The 11847-nt window shown below is 40.6% G+C and overlaps 1 protein-coding gene across 2 annotated transcripts in view; it reads right to left on the minus strand.

Annotated features, from left to right (window-relative positions):
• SLC27A2 (solute carrier family 27 member 2) overlaps positions 1-11847 on the minus strand; it is a 57050-nt gene that overhangs the window by 12799 nt on the left and 32404 nt on the right. For both annotated transcript variants that reach the window (XM_024761899.1, XM_024761900.1), the window contains exon 5: positions 5369-5563. In XM_024761899.1, the coding sequence (XP_024617667.1) occupies positions 5369-5563 (195 nt within the window). The remainder of the gene's footprint in view (positions 1-5368; positions 5564-11847) is intronic.

Genomic DNA, 11847 nt, shown 5'->3' on the forward strand with positions numbered 1-11847 from the left:
ACTATCAAAAATTAAATACAAAGAAAAAATGCTAAAAGCAGCAAGGGAAAAACAACAAATAACGTACAAGGGAATCCCCATAAGGTTAACAGCCGATCTTTCTGCAAGCCAGAAGACAGTGGCAGAACATATTTAAAGTGATGAAAGGGAAAAGCCTACAACAAAGATTACTCTCCCTAGCAAGGGTTTCATTCAGATTCGACAGAGAAATTAAAATCTTTACATACAAGCAAAAGCTAAGAGAATTCAGCACCACCAAACCAGCTCTACAACAAATGCTAAAGGAACTTCCCTAGGCAGGAAACACAAGAGAAGGAAAAGACCTATAATAACAAACCCAAAACAATTAAAATGGTAATAGGGACATACATATCGATAATTACCTTACATGTAAATGGATTAAATGTTCTAACCAAAAGACATAGACTGGCTGAATGGATACAAAAACAAGACCTGTATATATGCTGTCTACAAGAGACCCACTTCAGACCTAGGGACACAAACAGACTGAAAGTGAGGGGATGGAAAAAGATATTCCATGCAGATGGAAATCAAAAGGAAACTGGAGTAGCAATTCTCATATCAGACAAAATAGACTTTTAAACAAAGACTATTAGAAGAGACAAAGAAGGACACTACATAATGATCAAGGGATCCATCCAAGAAGAAGATATAACAATTGTAAATATTTATGCACCCAACATAGGAGCACCTCAATACATAAGGCAAATACTAACAGCCATAAAAGGGGAAATCGATGGTAACACAATCTGTAGGGGACTTTAACACCCCACTTGCACCAATGGACAGATCATTCAAAATAAAAATAAATAAGGAAACACAAGCTTTAAATGATACATTAAACAAGATGGGCTTAATTGATATTTATATGACATTCCGTCCAAAAACAATAGAATACACTTTCTTCTCAAGTGCTCATGGAACATTCTTAGGATAGATCATATCTTGGGTCACAAGATATGGTAAATTAAAATTAATTACCAAGGTCACAAGCCTTGGTAAATTAAAAAAAATCGAAATTGTATCAAGTATCTTTTCCAACCACAATGCTATGAGACTAGATATCAATTATAAGAAAAATTCTGTAAAAAATAGAAATACATGGAGGCTAAACAATACACCACTTAATAACCAAGAGATCACTGACGAAATTAAAGAGGAAAACAAAAAATACCTAAAAACCAATGACAATGAAAACACGATGACGCAAAACCTATGGAATGCAGCAAAAGCAGTTCTAAGAAGGAAGTTTATAGCAATACAATCCTACCTCAAGAAACAAGAAACATCTCAAATAAACAACCTAACCTTACACCTAAAGCAATTAGAGAAAGAAGAGCAAAAAACACCCAAAGTTAGCAGAAGGAAGTAAATCATAAAGATCAGATCAGAAATAAAAAAATGGTATTTTTCCCAGAACTAGAGCAAAAACTTTCACAGTTTGTATGGAAAAACAAAAGACCCTGAATAGCCAAAGCAATCTTGAGAAAGAAAAACAGAGCTGGACAAATCAGGCTCCTGGACTTCAGATTATACTACAAAGCTAAAATAATCAAGACAATATGGTACTGGCACAAAAACAGAAATATAGATCAATGGAACAGGATTGAAGGCCCAGAGATAAACCCACGAACATATGGTCACCTTATTTTTGACAAAGGAGGCAAGAGCATACAATGGAGAAATGACAGCCTCTTCAATAAGTGGTGCTGGGAAAACTGGACAGCTACACGTAAAAGAATGAAATTAGAACACTCCCTAACACCATACACAAAAATAAACTCAAAATGGATTAAAGACCTAAATGTAAGGCCAGACACTATAAAACTCTTAGAGGAAAAGATAGGCAGAACACTCTGACAACAATCACAGCAAGATCCTTTTTGACCCACCTCCTAGAGAAATGGAAATAAAAACAAAAATAAACAATGGGACCTAATGAAACTTAAAAGCTTTTGCACTGCAAAGGAAACATAAACAAGGTGAAAAGACAACACTCAGAATGGGAGAAAATATTTGCAGATGAAGCAACTGACAAAAGATTAATCTCAATAATTTACAAGCAGCTCATGCAGCTCAATATCAGAAAAACAAACAACCCAATCCAAAAATGGGCAGAAGACCTAAATAAACATTTCTCTAAAGAAGATATACAGATAGTGAACAAACACATGAAAGGATGCTCAACATCACTAATCATTAGAGAAATGCAAATCAAAAGTGCAATGAGGTATCACCTCACACCAGTCAGAATGGCCATCATTAAAAAATCTACCAACAATAAATGCTGGAGAGGGTGTGGAGAAAAGGGAACCCTCTTGCACTGTTGGTGGTAAATTGATACAGCCAATGGAGGTTCCTTAAAAAACTACAAATAGAACTACCATACGACCCAGCAATCCCACTACTGGGCATATACCCTGAGAAAACCATAATTCAAAAACAGTCATGTATCACAATGTTCATTGCAGCTCTATTTACAATAGCCAGCACATGGAAGCAACCTAAGTGTCCATCAACAGATGAATGGATAAAGAAGATGTGGCACATATATACAATGGAATATTACTCAGCCATAAAAAGAAACAAAATTGAGTTATTTCTAGTGAGGTGGATATACCTAGAGTCTGTCATGCAGAGTGAAGTAAGTCAGAAAGAGAAAAACAAATACCGTATGCTAACATATATGGAATCTAAAAAAGAAACAAAAAATGGTCATGAAGAACCTAGTGGCATGACGGGAATAAAGATGCAGACCTACTAGAGAATGGACTTGAGGACACTGGAGGGGGAAGGGTAAGCTGGGACAAAGTGAGAGAGTGGTAGTGTATATATGGATATATATATATACTACCAAATGTAAAAAGATAGCTAGTGGGAAGCAGTGACATAGCACAGGGAGATCAGCTCAGTGTTTTGTGACCAGCTTGAAGGGTGGGATCGGGAGGGTGGGATAGAGGGAGACGCAGGAGGGAAGAGATATGGGGATATGTGTTTATGTATAACTGATTCACTTTGTTATAAAGCAGAAACTAACATACCATTGTAAAGCAATTATACTCCAATAAAAATGTTATAAAAAAATCTTGTTTAACCTTAATCCACTACTGTTAGATGTTTCGCATTCCAGGGACATGTTCTCCAATACATTTAAGATTCAATGATATAATGGTATACTTTGTTTCATGCCCATGGCTATAAAATTATTAAAATTCCACCATATTTCATGTTACTATAATTCAAGGGCATAAGAATTTAAATTTAATTCAGTAAGAGCAATAAGTATACTATTTTCTATACTGGCAGCAAAATACAAATGTGACAGTGTTTAGATTTAATTATTAACCATGATTACTATGTCCATTTCAAATTTGCTTTCAAATCTGTATGATAAATTAACCAATCATACGCTTTGGTAGTAGCAGTTAACCATTAGAAACCGAATAGCATTCATATTCAACAAATGTAGATCTTGTTTATTTGCAAGAATGTAAAAATTTTGGGTTGGTAAGTAATGCTTTTTTCTTCATCAAATGCAGGGTCATCGTCTTCCTTTTTTTCTAGTTAAAATATGTGGTTTTGTTTAAAGTAGAAAAACTGACAATAAAACATGGCAATCAATGGATGAGAAGCAAAGAACTAGTAATATACAGCATCAATTTCTCGGGTCCTCAGGTTTAGTTTGAAATGAAAGTTTCCCTGCAACTTACGTTTTCTGAGGGTTAGTAGTGACAACATAGATAGCTTGCACCAGGCCTCAGCTCAGCTTTCTGCCCTCTCTTGTTGTGACCTGCATTTAGCCTGGGTATCCAAGGTTTGGGCTGGTTCAGGTTGGCCTGATGCTAACTAGAGAAGATTAACCCTCTCAGCAGCGATTCCAGTGGGGAGTAGGAAATTGATTCTCAGTCTGTAGTAGTGCTGCCCAGTAAAATATTCTGTGACGATGGAAATGTCCTATAACTGTACTACTCAACGTGGTCATCACTAAACACATGTGGCTACTGAGCACTTGAAATGTGGCTGGGGTGAATGAAGAACTGATTAAAAGTTTACATAATTTAAATAGCTACGTGTAGCTAGTGGCTACTGTATTGGATGGCGCAGGTGTGGAGCACAGTGGAGGGACATGTGTAGTGTAGGTTTGGCTGTTGTTAGAGAGGTTCCTTGGACTTGGGAATGCCTGGAGATCAGGCCAGAATACAAGGAATGGAACAGTAGTAAACTTTACAACTAATAACTCTTCAAGGCTATTATATGACAGGCATTGGGTTATATCCTATTTAATGTAATCCTTTCAAGAACTCTCTTCCCTTATTACACTGAGTTTGGGCCAGGCACCAGGCTCTATATTTTCTCTTTCTGTCTCTTTTATAGATTCTGAAGTTGAGGCCTAAGGAACACAAAGGGCATGACCTTGGGCTAGTCTGTGATGGTAGTGGAATTTGATCTCTTGGGCCAGATCTCTTATGCACATGGACTATTGTCCTCTGTACTTTGCTGGTCAGTCCCCGGGGGCACAGGTTGCCTGGGAGCTCTGGTGTGGCTGTTTCATGCCCAGGCAGGATGAGCTGCCCAAGGCATAACCACAGTAATGACTGCTCAAGCAAGTGAAGGTTCAGCATTTGCTGAATATTTCTGGAATTTTGCAGAATAGGTGGTCATCTGGAAGACTGACTGCTCGAGCACAATAAAAGGCAAAGAGATTGTCTGGAGGTGAGGCAATAAAATGAGAGGGAAAAGAGAATGCTGTGAGAGCTGGCTTACACGTAAGAAATATCTTTCTGGTGTAGTTACTAGGTGAAAACAAATTTTACAAGATCCTACAACTCGGATGCACCCTGGTTATCTTGAAGGAGTGGTTCTTAACCCTGGCTGAACAGCTTTAAGAAAACACTGATGCCTGGGCCCTCCCTCAGAACAATTGAATCCAAAGCTCACGGGGTGGGGGCCCTGCACCTATATGTATAAAAAATTCCCCTGGTGGTGGTAATGTACAGTGTGATGAAAGGGAAGTACCACATTTCACAGTGTATAGTAAACATACAGAACTGGTAACCCTCAGGTGTTTTAACAAATACAAGTATAAATGGCATTAGAAGACTTCACACAAGTTGCAGATGGCAAAGGCATAATGGGTTGTTATTAATAGAAATTAATATTTTAAAATTCGAGGACCCTGTCATTTTTAGGTCATTGTCACAGAGCTGAGCAAAACCTCTCTTGGTGATATGAATGGGCCATGGCTCTGAGACTGCATGGGATTCTGATGATAACATCATCATGACATAGCTTTTAAGAAATCTCCATGTGCTGAAAGCTGGCTGCCCTCATTTTTCAATGTACTTACTCTCAGTAGGTAGTTTACTCTTCCAACAGCACCGACTTTTCTCGTGTAATTCATAAATCCGATATTGCCTTCAGTGGAAGCATAGAACTCATAAATGTGAATGTCCCCAAATCTCTTGATGAATTCTCTCCACACATCTCCTCGCAAGCCATTTCCCAATGCCATTCTCACTTTATGGTCACGATCGTTTGGTTTCTGTAGCGGGACGAAGAAGAGACCAAGCTGAAACATCTTTGGAGCCTGTACTTACATATTAATAGTGGCCTTTATGTTTCTACATATTTATGTTGGTTATGAGCTGGCCTTAGTGCATGCCTTTTCTGTCATCCACACATATTACACCTCCCCCCGCCTACCGACACACACAGTATGGGCCGACAGTGGGAACTCTGATTTAATAGTTGAAAGGCTTGGATTTTCCCATTTTGATTTGTCACTTGACAGAACTAAGTGATGCCAGCATTTAACCCACATCCAACCTAAAGCTTAAGTCATGTGTTGATTGTTTTCGTGATGAGGCTGGTGGACCTCAGTAAATTGCCAGAAAGGAAAGGCCCCATGGGAGAGGTCTGTCAGAGACTGACACAATCTGAAGTGATAATCTTCACTTGACTGTGACGAAGAAAATGGGAACACAGTCCAGGCAAAAAGAGAGAATCATTTTCTACAGTCATTCAAGAGAATTCATGTGAGGGCCTGGCGGGACTGGGGAGAAGACTCTTGATCATGCATTCGTCTAACAGATAGACCCAGTGGTCACAAGAGCAGGTAGAGCTGAACCAGCACAATGAAACTGTTCTGATGGGATGGGAAGGGGAAGAGAGAGAGGAAGCTGGCTCCCAGTTGCCTGAGGTGGCCTGGGAGGAATATGCTTTGCTATAAATAAAAATCACAAAGGAAAGGCTGTTTTGGGTATAAGAACTGAAAGCAGAGCTTGTATGAGCAAGAGAGGGGGATGAGGGCTGGTCTGCTTTTCATTTATGAGGCCCTACAAATATGTCCAAACCTTGGGTAATTTTAATGATATTTTATATTAATAAGGCATTTGATGTGATGTCAGGAGATCACAGCCTGGAGGGAGGGACAGGTAAATAAGTATAATTTTAACTTGCAAAATCTGTAACTTGATGACCTCTACTCTAACAGAAAATAGGACGGAGTGGGGTAGAAGTGCCAGGTAACTAGGATTCTCCTCTCCTATCAAATGTGAATTTCTTTGACTGAACAGCAACTTGCTTAAAAGAGCAAATGTTCTAAGGAGTATTTTGCACCTTATTTCCTACTCTGTGAAATCACTGTGAAGTGATTTTGGAATAAGAGACCCTTTTTTAAAAAAAACGTTTGCAGAGAGAGGCTGGCAGTTCTCTGACAAGGAGAGGACCTTTGATACGGCAGTTAGAAACCAAACCAAACAAACCTTGAATTGGTTTCCAAGTGAGAGAAGCCAAGGAGCCCGTGGAGCAGCATGTATGCATTTAATTTTTAAGTAGCTCCTTGGTCAAAATTCAGGTGGTGAGGTTCTTTCAGGAGTCCTAACCAGAGAGGCGGATGATACCTTTCACTAGTTAAAACTGGGCCCCTTGTGCCGTCTTTTTGAGGAGGAAATGTGTAGAGAGAGAGAGACTAGGCGTGTTGTCCCAATGTTTCTTAACCAGGGTGTTGAGGAGACTTACCTGAGAAGCCTTCTGAACCTGCATGAACTTATTTGTTCTGGCTGAGTGGGAACCTATTCTCTTCCTCAGCTCTATTGGTCCCTAAGTCACTGAATCGATTCCCTTTTCTAATTATTAAGTACTTTTAAGTCAGGAGACTATATATCTGGTTTGCCAGGGCTGATCCTGGTTTACACCTGATGTCCTGATGTGCTTATTAATGACACTCCTTTAATTCTCAAATGTCCCTGTTTGGATAGTGTTTTTCTGTTGTTTTTTTGTGTGTGTGGTAGGCGGGCCTCTCACTGTTGTGGCCTCTCCCGTTGTGGAGCACAGGCTCCGGACGCGCAGGCTCAGCGGCCATGGCTTACGGGCCCAGCCGCTTCGTGGCATGTGGGATCTTCCTGGACCGGGGCACGAACCCGTGTCCCCTGCATTGGCAGGCGGACTCTCAACCACTGCACCACCAGGGAAGCCCCCTGGATAGTGGTTTATAGGGTCATCCTGTCCGTAAGGTACTACTCTCCTCAGCAAGGATTGTCAGATTTCCAGAGGCTACCCTTGCCCCCCACACTGCTGTCCCTCACTGCCACTCTGAGAATAAACCATCACAAATATTTGTGGAATACTTACTTTTGCTTGAAAATAACCACCTGACCTGGGGTTGACTTGGTCCCAGGCCTGCGTGAGAAGCTCCAAAGTAGCATTCCAGTGTGTAGACCAGAGACCTTACTTCTTCTATATGCAGCCCACAATCACCCTCTTAGTTCATTTCCTTGTCTAATGGGTGATGAACATTTATCTCTCCCATTAGACTGTAAGCTCCTTTGAGGCCTAATCTCTCTCTCTATCATCCACCGTGCCTGGACCTGTGCTTTGCATATAGTGCAATTCCTGCAGTAAAAGAAGAAATAACCTCCACCAGGAAACCCTCAACTTCCTTGTTCAAACAGTTAATGGCCAGGACATCAGCACCAGGGCAGGGTTTATGGTGCAGGAGGCAGCAGTGCTCTGGAGATGTGGGAAGCGGGCCAGCCTCAGAGGTGCAGCTGTCACCTGCGGGTGCCAGGTAGCTGGGCTCACAGTCACAATGCCATCAGCTTAGTTTTCATCATAAACTGAGGGATTTTATTACACCAGCAGAAGGGATTAAGGCTGTAGGCTGGAAATGTTTGTGGACACAAACCAAGAGGCCCTGGAGGCTTCAGAGATGTCTGGTTCTCATCTAAGCTTTTGCTCACCAGGGCCTGAGAGTACTGGTGTTTCTCCAAAAGAAGAAACAGTATTTCCTCACCACCAAAGCCACTCCCCAAAGGTCAAGGGTCACCTCATTTTTCTTTAACAAAGATCGAACATTCTATTCTACATTAGAGGTGAGGTGCAACATGCAGACACACCTGGGGGATTTTAATCCACCATGGATTGAATGACCGATGAAGGGTGAGAGATCAGGGTGTCCAGAGAGGGTACGGGGCACCAGGTAATCAGAGGAAGCAGAAGACTTTTGCTGAGGGCTTTGCTATGTACCAGGCAATTGCCCTGCATTATCTTAAGGTTCTAAGGAGCCCTACTGAAATGTGAGAGGTAATCAAGTATTTGCCTCAAATTACAATTGAGGAAACGGAGCTTTGAGAAGTTTAAAATAATTTGCCCAAGATCACACAGGTAGAAACACCGTTGTCCCCAAATTCAAATCCAAATCTACATGACTTTGGAGAGCACTCCTTTCCTTAGTCAAAAAAAAAGCGACACACACACAGAGTTTAAGAACCAAATAGTACTGAAAGACTTACATGAAGAAATGTTATTGCACTTATCTGTCCTCATCCTTTGCCTTCAGCCTACCACCCAGAGGCAGACATTTTTAACCCCTGTAGCTGTTCCTTCTCACCTGCATATTTCTAAATTAAATGCTTATACCACTATCTTTTGATTAATCACTTTAGACATTACTTACTGATTTCCTATTGTGCTGGATGGGGATTAAGCTCTCTCCCAATTTTTCGATATCACAATTTTTGGTTAAATCAATATTCAGTGCTCACATTACTTTGCCCCTAATCCACCACTGATGAGCTAAGTATAATATACTATGAACAAATTCTTGAACAAATGTTTGTTTTTCCTGGGATTAATTTCCTCCCTGCCCCTTTGCTTCATTTTCTTAGTTTCTGTTTGTAGTTCTTTCCTTACCCTCTAAAAGCATCTAAATACAATGTTCCTCTTTCTATCAGATGATATAATTTCCTTTTTTCCATTTTTCTTCCTTTTATCCTTTTGCTCCAATCTGGATGAGTTGTTTCCCAGGCCTGGGGATACCCTTTGCCTCTATTTCCTGGATCTTGTGTCTTCCTTTTTCTTTTTTTACTCTCCTATTTGGGTGGAATACTTCCTATAGGAACTTCCTAAAGGAGGGTATACAGGAGGTAAGATTTTTTTGAGACTTTGAATGTCTGAAAATATTCTTATTTTATACTTGATTGATAATTTGGTTGGATATGAAATTCTGGATAGGTAATAGTGTTTACTTAGAATTTTGAGGGCACTGCTCCCTGTAGCTACCAGCTTGAGTGTTGCTGTTGGCAAGTCAACTGTTATTCTTACAGAATCTTCTCTGTTTCTCTTTTTTTAAATAGGCAATCATTTTAAAATAATTAATCAATTAAATAATTTTATTTTTGGCTGTGTTGGGTCTTCGTTGCTGCATGCGGGCTTTCTCTAGTTGTGGCAAGTGGGGGCTACTCTTTATTGAGGTGCGTGGGCTTCTCAGTGTGGTGGCTTCTCCTGTTGTGGAGCACGGGCTCTAGGCACATGGGCTTCAGTAGTTGTGGCCCGTGGGCTCAGTAGTTGTGGTGCACGGGCTTGGTTGCTCCACGGCATGTGGGATCTTCCGGGACCTGGGATTGAACCCGTGTCCCCCGCACTGGCAGGTGGATTCTTAACCACTGTGCCACCAGGGAAGTCCCTTCCTCTCTTTTTTTGATAGTCTTAAGTATCATCATAGTATATTTTAAGAATTAAAAAAAAATTCCCCTCATTTTATTAGGTACTCAATTAGCCCTTTCAATCTGTCTTTCAGTTTTGGGAAGTTTTATTGTATTATTTCTTTAATAATTTCCTCTCCATTTTCACTATCCTTTTCCCTATTTCCTATTAATCAGATATTGGATCTTTTGGATTGATCCTCTAATTTTTTTATTTTGTCTCTCCTCATGTCCATCACTTTGTCTTTCCTCCAATTTTCTGTAAGATTTCTCAACTTTATCTTCCAAACTTTCTATGGATTAAGTAATTTTTAAATCGTATTTTTATCTTTCAGGAGGTCTTACTCTGTTTTGTTTTTTGATAGCATACTATTTTTGTTTAATGGGTATAAAATCTCTAATATTTCTAAGAATATTAATTATTGATTTCTGGAAGTCTTCTCCTGCTCTTTGAATTGATGCTGCTTTTTCTTCTTTTTAGAAAATGATCTTTCCTGTTAGAGGCTTTCCTTTGGTATCTGTTCATATTTAGAAGTAAAGCAACAAAAAGATGTTTGAGTCATTTTTTGTGGTAGGTAGGGGCTGTTGCCAGGTTGGCTGCACTGTCTGGTAATGGGGCAGTGAGCCAATGTCCAGTTTCTTTTCTGAGAATGTTTAGTTCTTCCTAAGCATAACCCTCCTCTGCTCTCTTGCCTGCAAGCATAAACTGACTACTGGAGTTCTGGAAGCTAGGCAGGGGAAGGGAGCTGGGGTCTCCCTGGTCAGTAGTAGACAGTTACTCAATCTCTGCTCTCAGTGCCTCACCGCTGCCCTCCTCTGCTCTTGGGATCCTTGAGTTCAAAGCTTCTCTAGCTCTTCTCCAGAGAATAAGCCTCCTGTCTCCTACAGAAGTGGGATATGGGAGCAGTAGGTATAGCTGTTTCATACACAGACTTTCAAAAATTCTCCTGTTTTCAAGCCTGGTACCTCATCCAAACTTCAGTTGTATTTGGTACCTCCAATTTCTCAGGCTTTAGGAAGTCAATCAGCTTCCTTCTTTTTGGTAATTGCCTCTCAAGTTTCACCCCTCTCAGCCCTGCTATGGCAATGACCTTCATCTTTCAGCTCTCTGTACTATGTAGTTCCTGGTTGCAATGTCTCTTAGTTTCTAGGATGATAGAGCTTGTGTGGCTTTTTCTTGTCCTCCTCGTTTTGGGGAAGACTTCCAAGAGGTGAAAGGGCAGAAGCTATCCACCACCTTAGAAAAATTCCTGAGTCCATGTCCTTAACAACTAATATGCTATACTTCTGCTTGACTCCCTGAGGAGAAAAGAAAGCACCCATTGACAGGAGTAAAAGGGTGAAATTCAACCTCTTTGTTTTACAGAAGAGGGCTTTCTGTGTCTAGTGTATCTTCCCACTGTACCCAAAGGGATTGTCTTTAAAAACCACCTCCCACATCACTCTCAGGCTGTTTCGTGGTGCTTTATCACATTCACACTTGAGTCTCAGAACAGTAAAACTCTTGTTACCTGGCCCAGCCAATCAGTCTCGCCTCCTGCCATGCTGCTTGCAGTTCCCAATATGGCAGGTGCTTTATTCCACTGCTCTGCCATGCTGTTCCAGCTAGTCATTAGCCCTTCTTTCCCTGCATGGCTGGAAAACTTTTCTGCACCCTTCAAAACTCACCTCTCTGGCAAACCTACCCTGATTCTGCTCTCTGTCCCTCTTTCCCCTGGTCTACCCCTGTCCTGGACAAACTGGCCACTCTCTACTCTGTGCTGCTACACACCCCTCCATTCTGTTTTCTTTTTTTTAAAGATTTTTTTGATGTGGACCATTTTTTTTTTTTTTTTTTTTTTTT

This window comes from Neophocaena asiaeorientalis, unplaced genomic scaffold (assembly GCF_003031525.2).
Source record: "Neophocaena asiaeorientalis asiaeorientalis breed wild unplaced genomic scaffold, Neophocaena_asiaeorientalis_V1.1 scaffold111, whole genome shotgun sequence".
NCBI lineage: Eukaryota > Metazoa > Chordata > Mammalia > Artiodactyla > Phocoenidae > Neophocaena > Neophocaena asiaeorientalis.